This window comes from Carya illinoinensis, chromosome 13 (genome assembly GCF_018687715.1).
Source record: "Carya illinoinensis cultivar Pawnee chromosome 13, C.illinoinensisPawnee_v1, whole genome shotgun sequence".
NCBI lineage: Eukaryota > Viridiplantae > Streptophyta > Magnoliopsida > Fagales > Juglandaceae > Carya > Carya illinoinensis.
This window is the reverse complement of record NC_056764.1, coordinates 16,984,348-17,007,091: the sequence shown is the minus strand read 5'-3', so window position 1 is coordinate 17,007,091 and position 22,744 is coordinate 16,984,348. Positions and strand designations below refer to the sequence as shown.

At 34.2% G+C, this 22,744-nt stretch overlaps 2 protein-coding genes across 2 annotated transcripts; one reads left to right on the top strand and one right to left on the bottom strand.

Moving 5' to 3' along the window:
- The first annotated feature begins 6,986 nt into the window (after window positions 1-6,986).
- Window positions 6,987-8,771, top strand: LOC122292555 (UDP-glycosyltransferase 86A2). The gene is made up of 2 exons (XM_043100963.1): window positions 6,987-7,589; window positions 7,748-8,771. Exons 1-2 carry the CDS (start codon window positions 7,061-7,063, stop codon window positions 8,677-8,679), a joined length of 1,461 nt encoding a protein of 486 aa, XP_042956897.1. The 5' UTR covers window positions 6,987-7,060; the 3' UTR covers window positions 8,680-8,771.
- Window positions 8,772-8,993: 222 nt separating this feature from the next.
- On the bottom strand, window positions 8,994-16,945 carry LOC122292554 (ABC transporter G family member 3). The gene is made up of 12 exons (XM_043100962.1): window positions 16,798-16,945; window positions 15,044-15,694; window positions 14,856-14,935; window positions 14,109-14,395; window positions 13,307-13,478; window positions 12,924-13,037; window positions 12,705-12,833; window positions 11,667-11,858; window positions 10,963-11,049; window positions 10,091-10,363; window positions 9,537-9,644; window positions 8,994-9,349 (listed from the first exon to the last, which is right to left on the bottom strand). Exons 2-12 carry the CDS (start codon window positions 15,513-15,515, stop codon window positions 9,092-9,094), a joined length of 2,172 nt encoding a protein of 723 aa, XP_042956896.1. The 5' UTR covers window positions 15,516-15,694; window positions 16,798-16,945; the 3' UTR covers window positions 8,994-9,091.
- Between the last annotated feature and the right edge of the window lie 5,799 nt (window positions 16,946-22,744).

Sequence of the window (22,744 nt, the reverse complement as noted above, 5' to 3'; positions counted from 1 at the left end):
AATGTGATATTGGCGAAGTCTATACCTAATTTTATTTAAAACTCAATGTATACAGTGGAGTTAATAAGATTTCCTAGAGATTTAGGAGTTGGATGGTCACTCATCAACTCAATGATATTATTTCTCGGTTGGAGAAATGAATGATATACTAAAATGTATCATAGAAGCATAGGATGATAGGTGTGAAACTTAAGAAGTTGAAAGTTTTCTCACTAATGAGGTCCCTCTCCTTTATTTAGTAGAGTCGACAAGAATAGGCAATATGAACATTTTCTATGTTAAAGTTCTTATATATGCACACTAAGTACATGAAATGATGAAAAATCATCTCATCATATGAATTTGATTCTAAAATTTTTTTCATAAGGGAAAAGTGTATGTTTTAAACAAATTATTTTTTCAAAATCGCAATTATGCGTATTATATGATGGGAACAATTATCTTATAGTATTATGATTTGCTGAGAATCGAGTTATAAGTGAATTATGACACAAAGTAGTAGTATATTACATTTGGATTGATGTAATATGGGTTTGCAGCCTTAATTCAAACATGTTTTCCTTAGATTAAGTTCATTCGCCTTTTAGTGAGATTGAGTAATTATTTTGTACAAACTTAAATTCACTTAAGATGGAAATCTAGAGGATCTAATTTTGAATTTTTTTTTTTTTTTTTTGGTTGAGTTAAGAAAATTACTCATATTTTTTATAAGGGTGGGTTATTATGGATTTCTCTAACACTTGTTTTTTGAAAAGAACATTTCATTACATTTTATTCCACATTACTTTAATATTAATATTTTTTTTAAAAAATTATAAAAGGTCACCAAAAATAGTGTAATTCAACAACTAGTGTGAGTATACTTTTGAGTGATTGTGTATCACTAGTGACAGTGACTCCCAAAATTTATAGAATATAAAGATCATTATAAATAGTGTGGTGGCTATATATCAGTATTCTCTCATCATTTAGAGATTAGAAAATAATATTTGTAATATAACTCCGCTAAAGGTACTAAATTCATATACTAGAAATCCTAATATAGAATCTTAGATTCACTTCACTTATATAATCCAACTTGGAGTTGTTGATTGGATTGATAAAGAAAAAAAATAGAGTTGATAGAGGGTATAGATTCATCTCTAAGCACTACTTAAGTTTCATTTAGATAACCATTGATCATATATTTGTTAGAACTTTTCTTGAAGGAGTCAAATAGTTGATTCTCGTGAGAAAATTAGATGGTTAACTTTTTAGATATTTAGACACAAAGTACTTGGAGTGCATTATTGATGCTTGTACTGTTTTGGTACAAAAAAGTTTAGAATGTTGCTTGTACTGTTTGCATTTATCCTAAACGAACCATCTATTTAAAGGTACCCAATGTACCTAATCGTTATTATTAACGACCTATTAAATTAAATGGGTTCTTTAAACACTATTGACAATTATAGAAAAGTATATTTTTAGGGGAGTTATTGTTGATGAAGATTTGGTTATCTTAGATTATTATTTGTCACTTAATGAGTAGCTTTCCATATTACGAGATAATGGACATGCATTTGTGAAAAGTAGCTCAGACTTCATGTCTTGTGAGACTGTTTATCTCATCCTAACACTTAGGGCCGTGATTGACATGAATAAATTAGCATGAACATGATTTGAAAGTTGACTTAACATAAACTTGATCTGACTTCTTTACTTAACATGAAATACTTGCAATGGTGAATATTACATGATATGACATGCATGTAACATGTGGCATACTTATAACATATAGCAATACATGATAGAATAGATTGTGTAACAGATAAATATTCGTGACAGACTAAATCATGCATAACAGATAAACATGTAATGACGTGGCATGGTATGGCATATATGATAACATATATACATAAATTATAGTTCCCTTACCCATTATATATATACAGTAAACTGATAGTAAGTTAGAAGCTAACATACCTCGTTTATCGTGTTGTATGAAAATAAAACGCGAAATACGAGGAACTGTAAGAAGATATTCTAAAAGTTAAAAATTTAATTACTAATAATTAGAAACATGAAAACAAGCTAACTTAGAGTAAAATTACCATTTTACCCTCTACATGTGGAAAAATGATAATTTTACTCCTAACTTAAGGATTTCACATCTTAAATCCAAAAATTTCCAAAATTTACTTTCTCAAATATCAACTCAGAAAAATTTAAAACAAATCACAGCTATACAAAACACACTATAGCTGAAACATCCATAGGTCATTTCTCTTGATTTTTATTGTAATTCCTTCCAATTTCAAAATTCATGCTTAACCCAAAATTTTGCAACAAGGATCTTCCTATCCTATGTTTAAAAATATACTTAAAACATCCATTTATAAAAAGCTAATAATTAACACCAAACTTTTTGTAAAAAGATCTAAACACTTGAATCACAAGTTTTGACCCTAAATCAAAACATCTCCAAGAATTTCAAAAAATAAAATCTTGCTTTTAATATATTCATAACATCATTCTAAGATCAACCATTCTTTAAATCATCAAATTAAAGTCACCAAAATCACAAGATAACACTTGGAGCTTTTGGTTTTACACTTAGTCCAAAAATAGAAACTTTTTCCTCAACTAGCTTTAATAAATCTCTTAATCAATGGCTTAAGAATGTAAGATCTTCGAAATAAAGCATCACATGGTTTAAAAATGTGTCCTAAAGAATATCCAACCATCAAAATTAAAATCACAAGGCTAAAAATCAATAAAACATATATCTAATCCAAAAACATCAAATTTTAGGCCTAATCGAAATCATCTGGCATAGAAAAATCATCTCTTTGAAACTAATACTAAATATTTTCAAAATAATAGCCTAACATGAAAATAAGAAACTTAGGATCATCATATAAAAATATAAAAGCCTTTAGAGTAAGATCAAATCTCGAAATATTCAAACTTTCTCCAAACAAAAACTCTTTTTCCACTTCTAGTTTTCAAGTTTCTAGATCTAAGAAAATCTATCATCAAAAACTTTATTCATACAACAAAACTTCAATGTAAACTCATAAAAATATGCTAAAAACACTCCATAAAATTTTCGGACCAAGATATGTCTATTAGCTTGGTCAAAAACTCCAAAACATAACATACTCTCCAGTTTTATGCCTAGAATGACCTTTCCATGGTTAAAAATACTTTTTACCAAACAAATGACCATGTAATGAGACTAATAATATATTTACGAAAACTAAACTCAAATACGAACAATTTTTATGATGGCACGATCATGCGAAAATACGTAAAAAAGGGTTGCAAATTGCCACGCAAAAAGATACAAAAATCTCCCAAAGAGAGCTCTTTTGGGTTTCTCTCTAAGAACGGGGTGAAAAAATGATGAAATGAAAGGACATGTGTCTTGCACGACTCAAGACTTCTGTAGGGGGAAGATATAGACTTGAATGACCCTTGATTGGAGGTGGCTATATGACATAAAGTGGAGAATAGTGAGGGGCAAAGGACTGCCTACAGAAGCTGTAAGGAATAGAGGTTGATGAGATGGATTCTCTTTCACATCAAGGCACTATTGGGTGTAGCCAAGGGCAGTGGATGGTCTGCCATGTGGAGGAGGAAACTTCTTCAAAAAATTTTTCCAAGGTAGCCAAATTCGTGGGCCTTAGTGGGCCTCAATCAAGTGGGCTTCAATTTGGGGTTTAAGGGTTAGGATTTGAGATGCTATCAAGCCCAAATCCAATTTTTCTTGGCCTAATCAAATTTTCAAGGTTTAAAAGGTTGGATAATGATGTCATAACAATGATTTGATGAATTAATAGCATATGGAAGTGATTTAATCAAGTGATTAAACACAATGCTAGAAATCGGATAAAAAGTGGTTTGGAGGCCAACTTTAGGGTTTAGGGAAACCGTTTAGGGTTTCAGTTTCAATCAAGTTTTTGGGGTTTAAATTGGATTCTAAACATTTAGGATTTCACTATGGTTGAAACCCTCTTTGATCTGGCTCAATTTGGTTAATCAAATAAAAAAAAATTTGTGTTTAGGTGGCATGATCTCACACCTTGATTTCCTTCACAAATCCACCTAACGGTTCCTATTTGTGCCAGATGTCTAATACTATTTACTATGTGTGGCTAAGATCTTGCGAACTATCTAAATAAAACTTTTCTAACCTAATTTGGATATTCCACATTATGATTTTGAAAACACTACACTTAATATGCTTATCGAGGTTACTATTCACTCCAAAAAATGCATAATAAACTTAGTACTGAAAAATCTTAAATATTCATATTAACATATAGTGAAAATCGTTTACCAAAACTCAACCCCAAAGTACTCCTAAATATAATTTCACAATTTCGAACAGGCATTTCGTCCAAAATTATGAAAATGAGTTATTGCGCTATAAAATCCTAAATAATCAACTGAGTCTAGTGGTGTAAATCATAATGTATTATAACACTTCTAACTACCTCAAACAATTAAAATCACATTTCGGGTACCATAGTGAATGATAACACTGACTATGTTGACAAATTAAAACCTTTGCGATTAGTCGATTCGTGAAAACTTACGAGTTTTCATGAGGTTTCTAGATTTGATAGAAATTCTATCATTAACTTTCTAGTTGGATTTTACACCATGGGCTATCAAGGGTATGTCATGGTTGGAGCCATGGCATGCCTGCTGGGTGCTATCAAGTGAGTGCCATGGCAGGGGCCATGGGATGTCTGTCGTGCTAACATAGGCGTGCCATGTCAAGGGCCATGGCATGCCAACTAGGATGTCTTGGGGTGCATGTCTGTGCGGCTAACATGAGACTGCCATGGCAAGCGGCCATGGCATGCTAGCGATGATATCAAGTGCGTGCCATGGTGAGGGCCATGGTCTATCTGTGCGGCTGTCATGCACATTCCATGGCATGATGGTGGTGTTGTCAAGTGCATGCATAACGGTGGCCATGGCATGCTTGTGGGCATGCTGATGGTGCTAGCAATACTGATAGTGTTGGCCATGCTGATGACCCATGGGGCTATCAAGGCATGTTAGCGACAATGTCAAGATAGGGCCCGTAGGGCTATCAGGGCATGTCAAGGCATGACCTATGGAGCTGTTATGGCATGTCAACAACAGTGTCAATGGGCTGTCAAGGCATGCCAACAGATATGTCAATGGGTTGTTAGGGCTGAGCCATGACCTAGTCAACTGGAAAGACATGAGCCATCTTCCAATTGACCATTGCCATTCACACAATCTTCCTAGGGTCTGCATTAGACCCCTAGAGAAGTCCTCCAAAGCTAAGCTTAACCCTATAAATGGCCCAATCTTGGTTGTCCATGCATGTCTAGGACCTTGTCCTAGGATGATTTTTGTTGGGATCTTGACACTATCACACTGAGGATGTTCCCTATAGTTAGGTTCTTTTTTTTTTTTTTTGGCCAGTTTGATTACACAAAATTAAATTATTTCATCTCATTTTATAGTATATATTCAATATTACTTTTTTAAATTTTCACATAAAATAAAATAAACAATTCAACTTTTTCAAATTCTAAAATAAAATTATGTTAAAAAAATTATATTATAATAATATTTTATTCAATTTTCAACAAAACATCTCATCTCATCTGAACTGTGTAACCAAACAAGACTATTTGGATTCGGAAAGCATCTCATTTCATCTCATCATTACAACTTTTCCAGATTCAAATACAAAATATAAAACAATTCAACTTTTTCAAATCTCAATCTAACATTTTTCAAATCTCAAAACAATAATAATAATAAAAAATAATATTATAAAAATATTTTATTTAACTTTCATATTTCATCTAAAACTATCACATCTCATATTATCTCTTAATCCAAACTAATCTCGCTAGTTTGGTTACACAAAACCAAACTATCTCATCTTATTATTATAACTTTTTTCAAATTCCTATATAAAATATAATAAATAATTCAACTTTTTCAAATCCCAAAACAAAACTAATATTAAAAAATTATATTATAGTATTATTTTATTTAACTTTCAATAAAACATCTCATCTCTTCTCATATAAATTGCGTAACCAAACAAGAAATTAAACTAGCCAGTCTCAACAAAAAGTGTGTTTTATAGGGAGTAATGTTACTAATAATCAAAATATTAAATTATTATAAAATTATTTATTATATTTCTTTTGCTTACTAACCTTCTCTCTAAACTTATTCTTTAAGGATTGTTTTATTCGAAACAGTGTATGCCAAAGATAGTAAGATAAGAGTGTAGCACTTAATTTTGCTTCAAAATGTAGACTCAATATTAATGCTGAAGGTAGGATCATAACTCAACACATCACAATGTTGCAACTTTGATAATTTTTCTCAACGCATTGTAACACAATTTATTGCTCAAACTGATCTTTCTATCCAAACGAGGCCTAAATGTATTGTTGTCATAAAATGGGTTGTTGTTGTATAATTCATAGCTCCTTTTCCAACATATGTAGCGAGTCAAAGAGCATTAGCATTGGTGTAGGCAAAGACAAAAGTAAAATTTAACTAAAATCACATGTTTTATCTTTTGTCTATTCTACTCGAGAAATTCTCACGTTAGATTATTTATTTGTTAGTCAAAATAATAATAAGACATTATTAATTTAATAATAATAGTATTTTTTTCATATTTTACAATTATACTTTGACCATACGTTAATTAAGAATTTAATTTACAATTAAATTATTATTTACTAACTATCTTTTTTCGCCGACCTAATAATATTTTAGAGGAGAGAGAAATAACTCATAGGAAATAGTAGATTTATTAATATAGCTTGTACCAAAAAAAAAAATATTTGCCTCTTTAAATGTAGACAATTTAATAAAATAGTTTGCTAAATCTTTATTTGCATTTACTGATCATAATATCCACACATCTCCTACATAAACGAGTCGCATTCCGCCATTCTAGTTCATTTACTCTGCGTCAAATCAGTTACACTTCAGGATTTCATATACACATACATTATTGTTCCTCCATCTCTCTCTCTCTCGCTCTCTCTCTGCAACAATGGCAAACTCCGAAGTAAATCAAAAACCTCATGCCATATTCATTCCCTACCCACTGCAAGGCCACGTGATCCCGTCCGTCCACCTGGCCATAAAGCTAGCATCCCGAGGCTTCACCATCACCTTCATCAACACTCACTCCATCCACCACCAGACCTCCAAAGCACAAACCAACAACATCGGGGACGACATTTTCTCTGGCGTCCACGAATCCGGCCTTGACATACGCTACACCACCGTTTCCGACGGCCTCCCTGTGGAGTTCGACCGCTCGCTCAACCACGACCAGTTCATGGCTGCCTTGTTGCACGTTTTCTCGGCACATGTGGACGAGATGGTGAGCAAAATTGTGAGGTCTGCACAGCCACGAGTTTGTTGTTTGATTGCGGATACGTTCTTCGTGTGGCCGTCAATTATAGCCAAGAAGTTTGGGCTGTCTTATATTTCCTTCTGGACAGAGCCTGCTTTGGTGTTTACGTTGTATTATCATCTGAATCTTCTTCAAGAGAATGGTCATTTTGCTTCTCATGGTAACTACTAGCTAGCTATTCCCATATGTTTCATTTGCTCGTCCTCCTTTTACTCTCTAAAGGGGTTGTTCGTATAAATGGTTTTGCTAAGCTTTTTACACATACCACTGTTTTTACACCAACACAACATATTGTATTCAACTTCTATCATAAATCAGATATTCGCACAGACGCCATAGACTACATACCAGGCGTCCAATCTATAGAACCAAAGGACATGACGTCGTATCTTCAAGAGACCGACACATCATCGGCGTGCCATCAAATAATTTTCAAGGCGTTTCAGGATGCTAGAGGTGCGGATTTTGTTCTATGCAACACTGTGGAAGAGCTTGAATTCGAGACCATATCAGCTTTACAAGCCCAAATGCCATTCTACGCTATTGGTCCCATTTTCCCATCTGGTTTCCCGAAGAGCATTGTGTCTACGAGCCTTTGGTCTGAGTCAGATTGCACCCAATGGCTCAACAACAAGCCGAAAGGCTCGGTCTTGTATGTGTCATTTGGTAGCTACGCCCATGTTACTCATAGAGACCTAGTAGAAATTGCTAATGGGCTTTCACTTAGCAAAGTCTACTTTGTTTGGATTCTTCGGGCAGATATTGTGAGTTCCGATTGTGTCGATCCACTGCCCGTCAGATATAAAGAGGAGGTTGGCAACCGCGCGATGATCATACCTTGGTGTAGTCAGATTGCGGTGTTGACCAACCCGGCGATCGGAGGATTCCTAACCCATTGTGGGTGGAACTCAATATTAGAAAGTATATGGTGTAAAACACCACTATTATGTTTCCCATTGTATACGGATCAATTCACCAATCGCAAACTAGTTGTCGACGATTGGAAGATAGGGAGCAACTTAAGCAATAGAATGCCGATCACTAAGGAGGAAGTCTCAGAGAATATTAACCGTTTGATGAGTGGAAAAGCAAGGGATGAGTACATGAAAGCAATAAGGCAGGTGAGGGAGAAACTGGAAAATGCAACGACACCGAATGGATCATCAGAGCAGAATATGGACTCCTTCATCAAAGATCTGAGGGCTAGAATACAAGGAAACTGTGTTGTCATCCCAGCCCAGCGAAAATGATTTACTTTCTTCATGGGATCTTAACTTTATGCGTAGTATCAGATACCGTTAATTTTATCAACTTGGGTCTCATCAATTGATTTATGAAATCACTTTCATGTCTCTTTTATGCTTCTTTTGAACCACATAAATTACATCAAATAAATGCAGACTTATTTGTAGTAACGCATACTGTTATTTGTAACTGTCAAAACAAAGACTGTAATCAGCATGCGCTTTCAACAGTAATCCCAGAACCAGTCTCCAACCCAAGCCAGACAATCTCGTGGACCGAATCTTAATAATTATAGTACACTTGAGTAGCAAAAGCTTCATAACATGAATCTCATGCATTTCTATCACTCATCACAGATTTTCAGACTTAATTGCACAAGCTAAGCAAATGTGCTTATAGGAGTAGTATCACTTTCATTCATCTTGTATTTGTCTTATCCACATTAAATTGAAAAATTTTGAGTACGGACTTCTTTTTCCCAACACAAAAACGTAGTAAAACAAGCACGAAAATGCGATACCCAACCACCATAAGAAACAAGACTAGTAAATTTTCCCACTTGGAATTAGAGTCTGGAGATATGTCGTATGCACTACGAAGGGCCTGAAACCCAGATATGGTCCTCACCTGCCCAACTGCAAAGGAAGTCCCTAGATACTCGTTCTCCAAGAGGCCCTAAAACACAAAAATGAATTGAAAATGAACTAATGACTACAAGATCATTCAGCAAGGGGGAAAAAAAAATCAACAATGAGGTTTTGAGTATTGTTTCTTGCCCTAAGTTAGAAATTTAGAATCGAAAGCCAGCAATTTGATTTGCTGAGGTGCATGTAATATAATGGGGCCTTGTAAGTTTACTTGCCTGAATAGAGTATGTATGGAAAGCAATATAGGATAGTGGATACGTCCACATTGCTCCAGGCAAAGCATTTCGAATTCTGAAATAGCCCGCGGCAAGCATCATCAATACCTGAAATGCCATTCGTCTCGACTATTAGAATATGGAAGATAATTAAATAGCCAGAATCCAAACAAGGTTGATCATATCATTATTCTTGTATTGCACCAAAGTGAATGAGCTCAGACTTTGTTTATGTAGAACAATGCTTCATGCATATACAACTAGAGCCACCTACACTAAACAATGTCACAACAGTCATGCATCATTTCAGTTTGCAATCCGACCAATGCAAAATAATAGGTTATCTCCATTACAAATTTCTCCTTACAGGCTTAGAAGAATCTAAAATAATAAATGATAAAGTCTCTTTTCAATTGGAAGTGTGTGGAGATAGGACACAAATAAGGCCTAAAAAATAAAAACATATAAAGCACAGAAATTTTAAATAAAAGACTCGCAAATGATGACCTAAAGTAAATTTAATGATTCTTTTTTCTTTGGGAATTGGAACTCACTTGTATAGATAACAATGTCAAGATGCTCCAGAAAATATCTCGCCATAAGGTAACAACAACGAGCATTAGTCCTTCGTTTACTAGAAGGCAGATGAAAAAATTCAGCACAAAGTACATCAACAAGCTGAATTCATCCCGCAATCCTATAAGGAAGTAGAAGACGAGGCTTGATGAAATGGAGATGAGAAACAGGAATGGGATGCTAGAGAGAAGTTGCCCCACTAAAAAGACAAATGCACCCGAATGCTGGTTTGATTCTTCACTAGCATATATCTGCAAAATGGCAAGCAGATTGATCTAGTCAATTATGAGAAAATATGAACCTGGAAATATATAGTGCTAAATGAAAACAAAAAACTAACACTCAAGTGGTGACATTGCTTGTGAGGACATTATCAACAGAAATGAGCAGAAGAAATAACTACAAACTATCAAAAGTGTAATTCACATGGATGCCTGTATAGGCGTGCCTCCTATTATTCTATGCCATGTTGAGATCATGGGAGTCCCATAAGCCCTACATTCTCTTCTGGGTAAAAATCAGTGACTTTTATCGTTAAAAACTCAGGCATAATTAGCATCAATACTGTGGCCAGTGATATGTTGAAGAAAGCTTTACAAAACGGCCAAATTTTATCACAATTATAGAATGCCTGTTAAGAGATTAATCCAGATGACTCAAATGTCAGACAGGATACTACAGACATGTATAATTTAACAAACCATAAAACCAGTTATCAGATGTATACTTGAGCTAATATAAATTGGGCTCTATTACTTCCTCGTCGACCACATCTTGGAAAATTATCAAGTTCCTAGAAGAGAATATATATTTATCCATGCACAAAGATATATATAGCGAGCAAGATTACCTTGACTTCTTTCATCAGTGCCGGTACTCCAGCAATGCTTAGAAGTGAAGTGAATGATATAAATGCAAATATTGCTGCAACTCTCGTCTGCAATAAATATTTTCCATTAATACCAATAAATATATTAGAAAGTTAGAAACCAAAATGTCAACAAGCAGGGAAATTAAGTTCATGAAATGATTTTGCAAGAACTTAAAGCTGATGCAGCCCATATAGTTGGGCAGCTCACAAGAATAATGGTACTTGGAGCCTCCATGTGAGGTACTCCCAATAGCATCTGATTCATTGGGGGTTTATATAAGGCCTATGCCTGCTAGGTAGCAAGCAGAAAACGTTCTTGGAGAGAGAGAGAGAGAGAGAGAGAGAGAGAGAGAGAGAGGGAGATAGAGAGATGTTGCACACCAGGTCAGTCAGAACTGATCAATAAAGTGCCTTCTACAACAAGCTTGACATTTTTTCCACGTTATATAAATCACAATAACCAACCAAGTTGCAAGATGTATAGTGGCCCAACAAATCAACCATCAATAATTTGGTTCTTATTAGGATGTTATGGAATATGAATGAACTATAAGCAGAAAAATTCGTGAAACCATTAGGAGTTCAACTAGAACAAAGATTAGTATTTCATTCACACACGCACACGCACATATATACATGTTATTTCATAATTATTGCTCCCAGAGTAAGATTAAGGAACTCACCACAACTGAAGACAGAGAATGCCCCAAGCCTGAGAATACCGTACCAACACAAAGCGTAAGAAGCATACAAAGAATAAGTCGAAGCCAGTAGTATTTCCATTCCCTGGACATAATTAATAATGATCTCCAAGTCAGGACTGCAATTCGAGTAGCAGTGCTAGCTTTGCCTTTGCTTTTGAGAAGTGGACCTTCCTGTGTATGTAATTGTGTGTAGCAAGTCAATGAATATATTATTAAAGGTAGAGAAACAACTGCACACATCTTGATGCAGACAAGCAATAAAGAAAAAGTAACTCTCACATCGGAATTGAAAGTGTTTCAATATTAAAAGAAAGGGAGATTTTAAACAAGTTTAGTTACTTCAAAATCATTAGTATCTCCACTCAACTCTTTTTTTGATAAGTTAGTATCTCCACTTAAAACTCATTGTAAGAACCTACTTAACTTGATGTAACTATAATATTCCAATCTTAGCTCTCGGCCACTCAAATTATTCAAGTCTGTAATTCCATTTTTCTCATCCAAGGAAGCTCCTTCTCTCAAATATTTTATTTATGCACACAACACTCAAGTAAATGGATTTGTCCTTGTGTCATTTTTGTTGATAACCAACCTCTCCCTTCACGGTAGAACAGGTGCATAACCACTGAACAGAATGCGAATGTTTGGCCATCCACATATACAACTCACTCAAATGCACACGCAAACAAGATTGTATCCTCATCATCCACCATCCCATGTGCAAACCACAGTGGCAATTTAAGCATCCTTAATATCAACCAAACTGTGTTTCAGTTGTAATAAAAGCAGCAGACATGGCATAACATGCCACAGTAAGCTGCCCTCAAGAACCCAATCATTTATATGGAATATTTTTGCCTTAAAACAATTAAAGAGAGAACTAAAACTCCCACAAGGCAGAACATTATATGCATAACATGTAACTCGCAGCAATGACAAAAACAGCCAAAGCTTCATACATAAGAACAGACAGAATTTATGATTGCTGTAATGAGAAGTAAGATAGAATAATCATACCTTCTCCGTGAGTCTTAATATCATAGTTTCAACTGCAGCAGCATCTGCCGAAGATTTATATGTTGCTTCAAGGGTGCGTATTGCAACTGCAGTATCCATGTTCACAGATGAAAGGTCCCCATGGTCGTCCTGTTATATTGTTTCAGGCCATGCAGAGCATATGTTCAATCAGGCAATAATGAAAATTGGGCCACTAAAATTTGTGGCATATGTTATTACCTGCCAATTTTTGCACATGGCAATGATCCTGTCGAAATCAGCATTTATAGCACGTAAAAAGTGATCGGAAGGACTTTGCATAATAGGGCAAGGAAATCCAGCATTTGAGAAGTGCTGCATCAGCCGGAGGCATGTTAATTAATAATAGCCAATAATGCTCCATTTAGCACCTACTAAAATAGAAACAAAACTGTAGATTTCCTAGAAATATATCGGTTCCCGAACCTTATTTCTTCCTTCTGATATATGGCAATGAAAGGTGTTTTATATGTTTAGTGGCCCATGTATGATGGGCTCAATGGTTCCATTATCTATTTCTTTATCGAAAACCAAAAATTCAACAGCTGTACGAAAAATGAAAATCATCGATGATTACAATTTACCTGCAAGCAAGCCAAAGTTTCTCCAAAAAACAGAGTATTCCCATTCGAAAGCAGACAAATCCGGTCAAAAAGGCCAAAGACCTCTGTGATGCTCTGATAAATGGTAAAAATAAGAGTGCACCCTGTGCTTGAAAGTTTCTTCAATGTAACCATCATTAGAAGTGCAGATACACTGAACAAGATGAGATCATATAATTTAGCTAAAACATGGCAGTGGCAAAAACATTTTAAACAGGAAGAATAAACTTTATGAGAAAATAGGGAGTGCAACAATCTGTCAAAAGTATATACAAGGATTTACAGGGAAACATCCAACAGATGGAAAATCAAATTATTGCTACCAATGGAAACATTACCATTTTTTATAATAAAAACGCACAAAAGACATAAGCCAAGTATACAAGAAGTATATAATCTCTACATTAGCATGGGCCTGAAGCCAAATTATCATAAAGCTATACAAATACATATTTTACCTGAATTTCATTAATTGAGACTCCCACTATCATAACCATTCTAATTTTACAGACCAGATGCAATTTCTTGGAAACTTTATGATGCAGGGAACTCAGCCAGTTCTATGCACATACATACAGTGAAGAGTGTTTAATGACTGTGTGTCATGTAAGAAAATTAGGAAACAGTTATAATCTAGAGTTAATTTTTATTCCAGAAATGGTCATACCAACTAAAACTGTAGAGCATCATCTAATTGTGGTTCAGTATGACAGGAAGAAAGTAGCAAGTTACAGGTAAGACAGTAACACCCAGTAAAATACAAATCAAGAAATAGGAAAAATACCTATCAAGGTGATAAAGTGGCTCATCTATAAATAAGATATGCGGCCTCATCACCAGTTCCCTGGCAATGCTAACACGTCGTTTTTCACCACTAGGAAGGCCCTTCATATAACAGTGTCCACCTATCAATTTGTTTGCATAATCACCAAGAGACATAGCATGGATGGCATCCTCTACTACGTTCTTTTTCTGACAAAAAAAACCAGGAAGTTGAAGCAGTGCCGAGTAGTACAGAAACTCCCGGACAGTGAGGGATCCAATCAGAGTGGTCTCCCTTTCAACAAACCCCTACAAACAGAAAACAAGTATGAAGTGAAAAGCCCAAAAGCAACATGACACATCAACTGTTTTTTGTTTGATTGTTGCACTCAACCATAGTCTTTTGAGGAAGCACTAATTCTTCCACTAAAATAAAGCTTGATTCTGAAATGGACAGCTAAAAGTAACAATTAAGCACTTTTTACTTTTATAATGGGAAGATCTGCCAATACTTCCAGCTTGAGGGCCCAAGATAGAGAGTTCGGAAAGGATTGCCCAAGGATTACTTTCACTCAGGTTAGATTAGGCTTGTAGATCTAAACTCAATATGCCAAATAAAATCAGGAGAAGAATTTTTATACTGACCAATGATAAGGGTAGCTGTAGGGGAAAGATTGAAAGCATACATAAGCGAATAACAGCAGGGATGCAATGAAAATACCAAACCAAAGAAATGAAAACCCAATAGCAAGTGAAGTAAAGGGCTTACATATGATCCATAAGGCATGTGTGATTTTGCCCCATTAACGAACACTTCACCATACATTTTGGCTGAATGATGTAATCTTCCTAAAGTAAAAAGAGAACAGTATTTGAGTTTCAAAACATAAAAAATGCAAGGAAAAATCACAATTAAATACTCAATTTGAAATTACAAGAGATCACATGATTAAAAACCTGCAATAGCCCTTAGTAGCGTGGATTTCCCTGATTTAGCAGGACCCATGATTACTGTCATAGTTCCTGGCAATGCGTAACCATTTGAACTCTTAACAACCTTGTCAGAATACTTCCTTTTTCCTTTTATTGTAACTGTCAAGTCTTTCCACGCAACTGATGCCCCTGCAAGTTTTCTTGCAACAACTGCACCCTCTGGTAATGGTGGAGATGGCAAGGGCCCACTATTAAGCTTCGAGAGAGATGGGGAGACTGGAGTTGCCATAACATTAATTGAGTCTCCCCCTTGCTCCACCCTTACATCAATATCTGTATCCTCCCATTCTGGTGAATCCTCAAATGATATGGGTTGTCTCAGTGAACCAGGTTTACGCAAATAGAAAAAGTTACTTGAGGGCACCCTACTTGTGGGGCTACTCGCTGAAGATGAAGAAGACCTGTAATTATCAGACTGAGACTGTATTTCTTCCATTATCTTCTCCCAATTTTTAAAACTTCAATTCGTAGACGAAAACACTCAACTGTAAGTGGTGAAATGCTTCCCTTTGCCACACAACTTAAATAAATTATCTAACAGTTGACGTGGAAACCACTGTTTGCAAATTTTGCCTGTCTAAATCATAAAACCCCAACAACACCCCATAAACAAGCCTGCATCAAAATTCATGCATCCAATAGCACAGTCAGCATCATCAATTTCGTCACTGAGAAAGAGAAAGGGGTAAGAGGGGAGAACTAAATTCATTCATATGCCTGCAGCCAGCTTTACATCAGAAAGTAAAGTTGCCTATGATACAGGATATCAAAACTGTTAAGAGTCACAAAGAAAAGGGCAAAAGATTGGAAATGTCATAGAAAGCATGTTCTAACAGCCAACTTCAACAATATATTCCAAAACTTTTCTGAGAATGATCCAAGACTCGGAACCTCATACTTTTGTTTTCAAGTTTCATTAGCATATTACGAGTGAAGAGAAAGAAAAGTAAAAAAGAAAAAAGAAAATGAGGACGAATGTAAGATTTTGTAAACCCAAATTGGAAAAGGTGCCTAGAGGTTCTGAAAACCGGATCAATATAAAGCAGTATCCACTCACTCTCAAGCAATTTAAACTCATCTTAAAGGAATAAAGAGCTCTGTTGAAGAGCTTAACCTCAGGACAGTAAGAAATGATAATAACAAACAGGAATGAATATAAACTAAATCCAAAACTCCAGGTGCGCAAATACACTAACAGCTAATCTAATCGAATCAATGTTATCCTTTCTCTTTCTTGTTCTTTCACGTCCTGCCACAACAAAAACCACAAACAACATAAAGAAAATACCAAAATCCATTTGGCAATCCATTTTACCCTCATCACCCATTCAATCAGCTGTCAACCATATATTTATTTTGTAAGTAACTGCTAACTATATACAAAATCTAATAGCCCATTCGGATGCCAATGAAACGTATAAAACAATCAAGGGAGAAAAGGTCATAACTTGCTTAGCCTTCTCATTCTCTAAGACCTAACAAGACAAACAAACCTACTCCCAGCGAGAACCTAAAGTAATACCATTATGCTGAGCAGAGAAAATCATGTTCTGGAAACATCAAGAAAAGCAAAACGAGGACAAAAACAAACAAAAATAAAAAATGGTTATTCTCTTTTCATTTCTCAATAACCAAACATAACATAAACGCTACCACCTGAATCAAAGTGACTTCAAGAATTGAATGGAAAACTCCATAGCAAGGACACAGAAACAGACCTGGATCTGACGGAGATAACCCAAGAGAGACAGCAAGAGAGAGAACGGCGAATGTGAAACGACTAGGAGTGAGTAAGTGAGCTCGAGTGTAAAGTGTAAACAATAATATAATGTAAGTGGATGATTTGACCCGCTATTTTCGGGTTCTTTGTTTGTGCCACTGTGCTTTGTCTCACCTTGTCACTGATTACTTGTCTAATCTTTTTCTGTCTTCCTTTATTTTATTTTATTTTTTTCTTTTCTTTTATTTTTGTGCATTGTACTTTGGATTTGCCTTTTTTAATGTTCATTGTTTTCACCCTTTTTTTTCTTTTCTACTGTTAATATTTTTTTTTTCCTGATGCCCCTAAGAAATAGAATCATATTGCCCCTCTTCATCTTTATATATATATATATATATATATATATTTTTTTTTTTTTACATTACTTTCATTTTTTTTTTTAACATGATTGCAAGATCAGTCTTTCACTTTTCAACCTTTTGCATTGCCTCTTACCTTATATTTTTGTACAATATAGTATGTGGACATATAAAATCGCATATTATTCTTGATGCTAGTAATTTATAAAGAGAGAAAAAAAGGACCCACTTGTTGGGTACTTTTCCTCAAATTATTAAATTTATTTATTTTTATATTAAAATCTACATTTTTAAAATATAAGACTCTTATATTATTCAAGTTATTTAGATTAATTATGTTTGTCGATTCATAAAAATTAAATCCACAAAACCTGTATTGAAGACAAAATATTGTCTTTTAGACAGTTTATCTGTAAAAAGTTATAGTAATAGTTAAGACCATATTAGTTACAAAAGAATTTATATATTGATAGAGCTTCAAATGCAATAATTGACTTGTGATCTAAAAATTTTCTTGTATGTATATGATCCTGAATGTAACTTTTTTTGTCAATTTTGTATAAAAATATTATATATATTGGATTAGGATTCAGGAAGATATAGTTTTTAAAATAGGGAAATGCTTCGTGACCCAAAGTATGTCCCAAATAATGATTTTTTTAACTTAGTGATTAAGTATGTATTTTTTTATTAATATTGTGAATTTTTTTATTTTTAAAAAAATATATAAGAATATAAAAAATTAAAAAAATGACTTATTCAATGAATTTTTAAGCTACATCCTTCAGCAGATACAGGATCCTTTAAAATATATTAAAGATGTCTTCATTAAAATATAACAAATGTGTAAATATGTGGATTTTGTTTAGTTTTAATGAGGTGGCTTGAATGCTAGAAGAGATGTCATTAATGATGTTTGCACAAATATTGGGGTCCACGTAAGTGGGAAAAGGTTGGGGAAGCTTCAGTCACAATCCTTTGAGTAATGAGTGACCTTAAAAATCGCATCTATTAAAATCCAAGTAGGTAGATATGTATCTCTTCTTTATGAGGCATCACTTAATGATTTTTAAAAAAAATAAAATTAAAAAATAAAAGAGATTCTCGAACGCTCTGCTTTACCACGATGATTGATGAGACTTGAACTTTCAGGTACCGAACGGTTGAAACGTTGCTGTACCAGAGGTCTAATGAAAGACTTTTCTTTTTTCTATTTTTCGATATGATTTTTTTTTTTCAAACAAATACAAAGAGAAATGATGATAAATCATGGTAAAAGGATGAAGTGTAACACTTCCTATGGTACCCATGGATCCTAAATGCTACTAATAGAAGTATTGGTTGATGGAACAAAGTGTGATCTAGAGGTGAGATAAGGGGGTCACAAGGATAGTAATGTTGAATATACTTTTAGATTTTATAAGTACTGTATATTCTTTTTAAAAAAGATCAAAGTCTATTAATAAAAAATTAATTTTTTATATGAATTTTATTTTTTTTAAATACATGATACTTGCAAACTGTCTATGACTATAAATATCTTTTTTTTTTTAAATAATTGTATCGAGTATGTGGCCTTAGGGAGGATCATGTCGGGAGTATAGCCTTACTTTGAAAATATGGAATTAAAGTCCAAAAATGAAAAAGTCAAACTAGAGAATAAACATTAACTTTTCTGTTACCTGTTATTTCTATTACCTGTTATTTTCTGTTAATCCTCTACTTCAGTATAAATACAATGCAAAGCTACTTGTATCAATTTAATTCATTCAATAAAATTAAGTAAAAATTCATCTCTTTCTCTATTTTCTCAAACTTTCGCTATGCCTTTATCAAGTTCTCTTAACATGGTATCAAATTAGAAAATAATTTCACAATTTTTTTTTTCTTTTCTGGAAGTTGTTCATCTTCTTTCGATCTTTTCTTTCTTTCTGCATTAAAATATCTTTCTCAAGATCTTGTTGTGATTTCCTACGAATTCTATGTTTTCTTGTTCATTCTTGGAATGGTTTCTATCAATTCTACAAATTCTGTCATTCCAACCTCATCAGTTGATTATTTTAGCCTCTATTACCTTCATCTGAGTGATAACCTGGGTGCTCTCTTAGTCTCATAGATCTTTAATAGAGATAATTATGTAGCTTGGAGTTGATCGATCATCATAGTTTTGACTATCAAGAATAAAGTGATGTTTATTGATGGCTCAAACAACCTCCTGCTGTTGCATACACGGTTTGGTTGTGTGCAAAAAAATTGGGACTTTCTTGGTTAATAAACTTCATTTTTCAAGAAATTAGAAATAGCTTATTGTATGTGCGTTAGCTGTTGATCTTTGGAATGAATTGAAGACTCGATACTTAAGAAGTAATGGACCAAAAGTCTTTCATCTTGAGAAATCTTTAAGTTGTATAAATCAAAGTTCTTTCTCTGACACTCTATTTCAATGCCTTCAAAACACATTGGGATGAATATGTTAGCTATCGTCCATTTCCAACTTGTACTTGTGGAAAAATGTCGAGTTGCACTTGTTATCTTTTCACTTTCTTGCTACAAAGACATTAATCTGATTATGTTATACAGTTTCTGGTTGGCTTGAATAACTCATATGCATATGTTAGAAGTCAACTACTTCTTGTTGTTCAATTACCCAATATAGCCAAAGTATTTTATCTCTTGCTTCAAGAAGAGAGTCAAAGACAACTCACTAACTCGATTTCTCATGAAACTCATGCCTTAATGGTCAAGCAGTCGAATCCAGCAGCTAATCAATATAGATTCTCAAAAGAAAAATCTAAGAGATCTTCTCTCATTGTACACATTGTGGATATAATGGACACACTATTGACAAGTGTTTTCAATTTCATGGGTATCCCTGGGTGGACTGGACCAAAACGAAAAAGGAATTACTCTACTACACATGCTGCTATTTCAACTTATAAGGTCTACAATCAAAATAGTAATGAGTAACAAAGGTTTTCTTTAATTGTTGAAGAACTTAATAAACTCTTAGCACTTGCCTTCTCTGCCTTCTCCAAATTCTCATAATGTTCCACTAGCTTGTAATATTGATAATTCTTTTCAATTTTCTGGCAAAGTCTCTTGCAATTCTATCTCATTTATTCCAAAATCCAATTATTCTTGGATTCTCGACACTGGTGCAACATATCATATGATCTGTATTGTTCTCCTGCCAAATAGATCACTGCTTCTATAAATTTACCAAATGGTCATATTGTATTAACCACACATATTGGCACCATTTGTCTTTCTAAGGAATTCTTCTTATCAAATGTCGTATGTGCACCTTCATTTTCTTTTAATCTTCTATCTATTTTTAAGCTAATCAAAGATTCTAAACTTTGCTTATCTTTCTTTGGTTCTTACTGCATTTTATAGGACCAATCAGAGAAGAAGATAATTGGGATTGCATTTGAGAAACAATGGCTCTATCATTTATCACAGGCTTCTTCCCAAGCTTCTTCATGCATTACTTTAAGTCTAATTTAGTTCCTTTTACTTCAGTTGTTTCACAAAAACCATTAGATATTTGGCATTCTAGATTAGGCCATGTATCTTCTTCTAGATTGTTTTCCCTTAAGCAATTAAATCCTTCTATTTCAATTGATTGTCAAAGAAAGCTACATTTTTTTGTATCTCATAGCAGCTCTAATAAAATTTTTGATTTGATTAATTGTGACATCTAGGGTGCATTGGCAACTGTTTTTTATTCAGGTTATAAATTTTTCTTAACAATTGTTGATGACTTTATACGTTGTACTTGGGTTTATATGCTTAAAACTAAATTTGAAGTATCACTTAAACTTAAAAGCTTTTGCAAACTGATAAATACACAATTTAATACATCTTTCAAAACTCTAAGATCAGATAATGGACTAGAATTCTTTCTTACTAATTTTTATCATGAAAAGGGAATTTTACATCAAAATAGTTGTGTAGAAATTCCACAACAAAATGTAGTAGTTGAAAGGAAGTATCGACATTTACTTAGTACAACTAGAGCCTTAATGTTTCAAGCCAATATTTTTGTCTTTTTGGAGTGATTGTGTACTAGCTACAACACATATTATAAACAAAAATTCTTCTTACAATCGAGCTGGGGTACCCCCGCGGCATCATGGTCCGACGTGGCATTATCCCTTTAATGACGCTGTTCTAATTTGATTGCCAACCACAACAGTGTCCCGTTGAAATCCCAGCCTTTATCATTCTCTCCTTTGCCTTTGTCTTCTCCCCACCGAATCACTCATTGTCAGGCTTTTTCCTTCTCCCCATCGTCTTCGTCTTCTCCGCATTGAAAACCCCATCATTTGGTTTCCAGCTTTTTTCCTTCTCCCCATTGAAACCACCCTTCATCTTTGAAACCCCCATCCCCATCATCTTCATCTTATCCACTGTCTCACGAAGCCACAGCCCGCGTGCAATCATGCCCCCCCTTTCTCCCCTTATGCTCCTCCTCATTGATTCCCCCTTCTATCCTACTGCTTGTTTCTCCTTTGTCTCTCGAAAGTGGCTTCTTTTCTTCTCTCCCACAAAGCAACCAAGATAGAACATCATATTGATTATTTTTAATTTAATTTTAGTAGTTCAAGTTGATGGAACACAATTCTTCCGAGTCAAATTCCAAGGGAAAGGGAAAAAAAATGGGGGGAAAAAAACCTACAGGCTACACATAATTCTCAGTTGTGAACGGCCATGCTTGTTGAATCACATGGAAGAGTATATTTTTATCCTAAAAAATTAGAGAATTTTTGAGCAAATTGAAGAAAAAAAGAGAAATAAAAATCTAGAAAAATTCATGGCATTTTCGACCCCAATTGCTTTGATTAATGACTGTTCTGCTTCTGGTTTCTCTTTGGTTCCAGGGTCTTATAGTTAATTGGATTTCTAGAAAAGCACAAGTGATTGAGGTACCACATGGAATTGGAACCAATTTGTGCACCACAGAGAACCAAATAATTCATGCATTCTTAGCATCCACCATTTTCTATTCCGAGCTGCATATCGAATACCGCAATTTCATCAAAGCCAATTTCGTATAAGCCCAATTTGTGCTCTTCTCGTTTTCTTTTTGGGTTGTTCTTCATTTTCTTTTTCTTTGTTTTGGGGTTGGTGGGAAACCAGAGGATATGGAGACAAGAATGAATGGTCTTTTTCCTTTCACTCGAATGTTCTATAAAAATGGGTTTTGGGTGATAAAATGTGATATCCGCTCATTCTTTTTTTTACTTTAATTATGAGCTTCATTCTACGTGTTGAGTTTCGATCTACATGTTGAGCCTCGTCCTACATGCCATACCTCGATGGCGTATTTTCAAAGTTATCCAACGAATTTCAAAACAAGATAGATATTTTAAAATTTATGGATATTTTAAATATTCTGAAAATATTTATATATGAGATATTTCCAATATTATTAAATAAGCTTGTTTTTAAAGTAACACAATTGTAATATTTTAATGAACTCTTAAAATATTATAATTGTGGATAGTTATTTAAATTAAGTATTTTAGTTATTTTAAAATATTAAGAGATTTAACTTTACGTTGAAAACTCTAAAATTAATTT

Excerpts from the sequence above, each read along its gene's own strand:
- LOC122292555 (XM_043100963.1), top strand. The coding sequence starts at position 7,061 with ATGGCAAACTCCGAAGTAAATCAAAAACCTCATGCCATATTCATTCCC. Across the intron at positions 7,590-7,747 it reads TGGTCATTTTGCTTCTCATG|ATATTCGCACAGACGCCATA; the intron begins GTAACTACTAGC and ends ATCATAAATCAG.
- LOC122292554 (XM_043100962.1), bottom strand. The coding sequence starts at position 15,515 with ATGGAAGAAATACAGTCTCAGTCTGATAATTACAGGTCTTCTTCATCT. Across the intron at positions 12,834-12,923 it reads CCATGTGCAAAAATTGGCAG|GACGACCATGGGGACCTTTC; the intron begins GTAATAACATAT and ends ACAATATAACAG. Across the intron at positions 9,350-9,536 it reads TCCATACATACTCTATTCAG|GGCCTCTTGGAGAACGAGTA; the intron begins GCAAGTAAACTT and ends TTTGTGTTTTAG.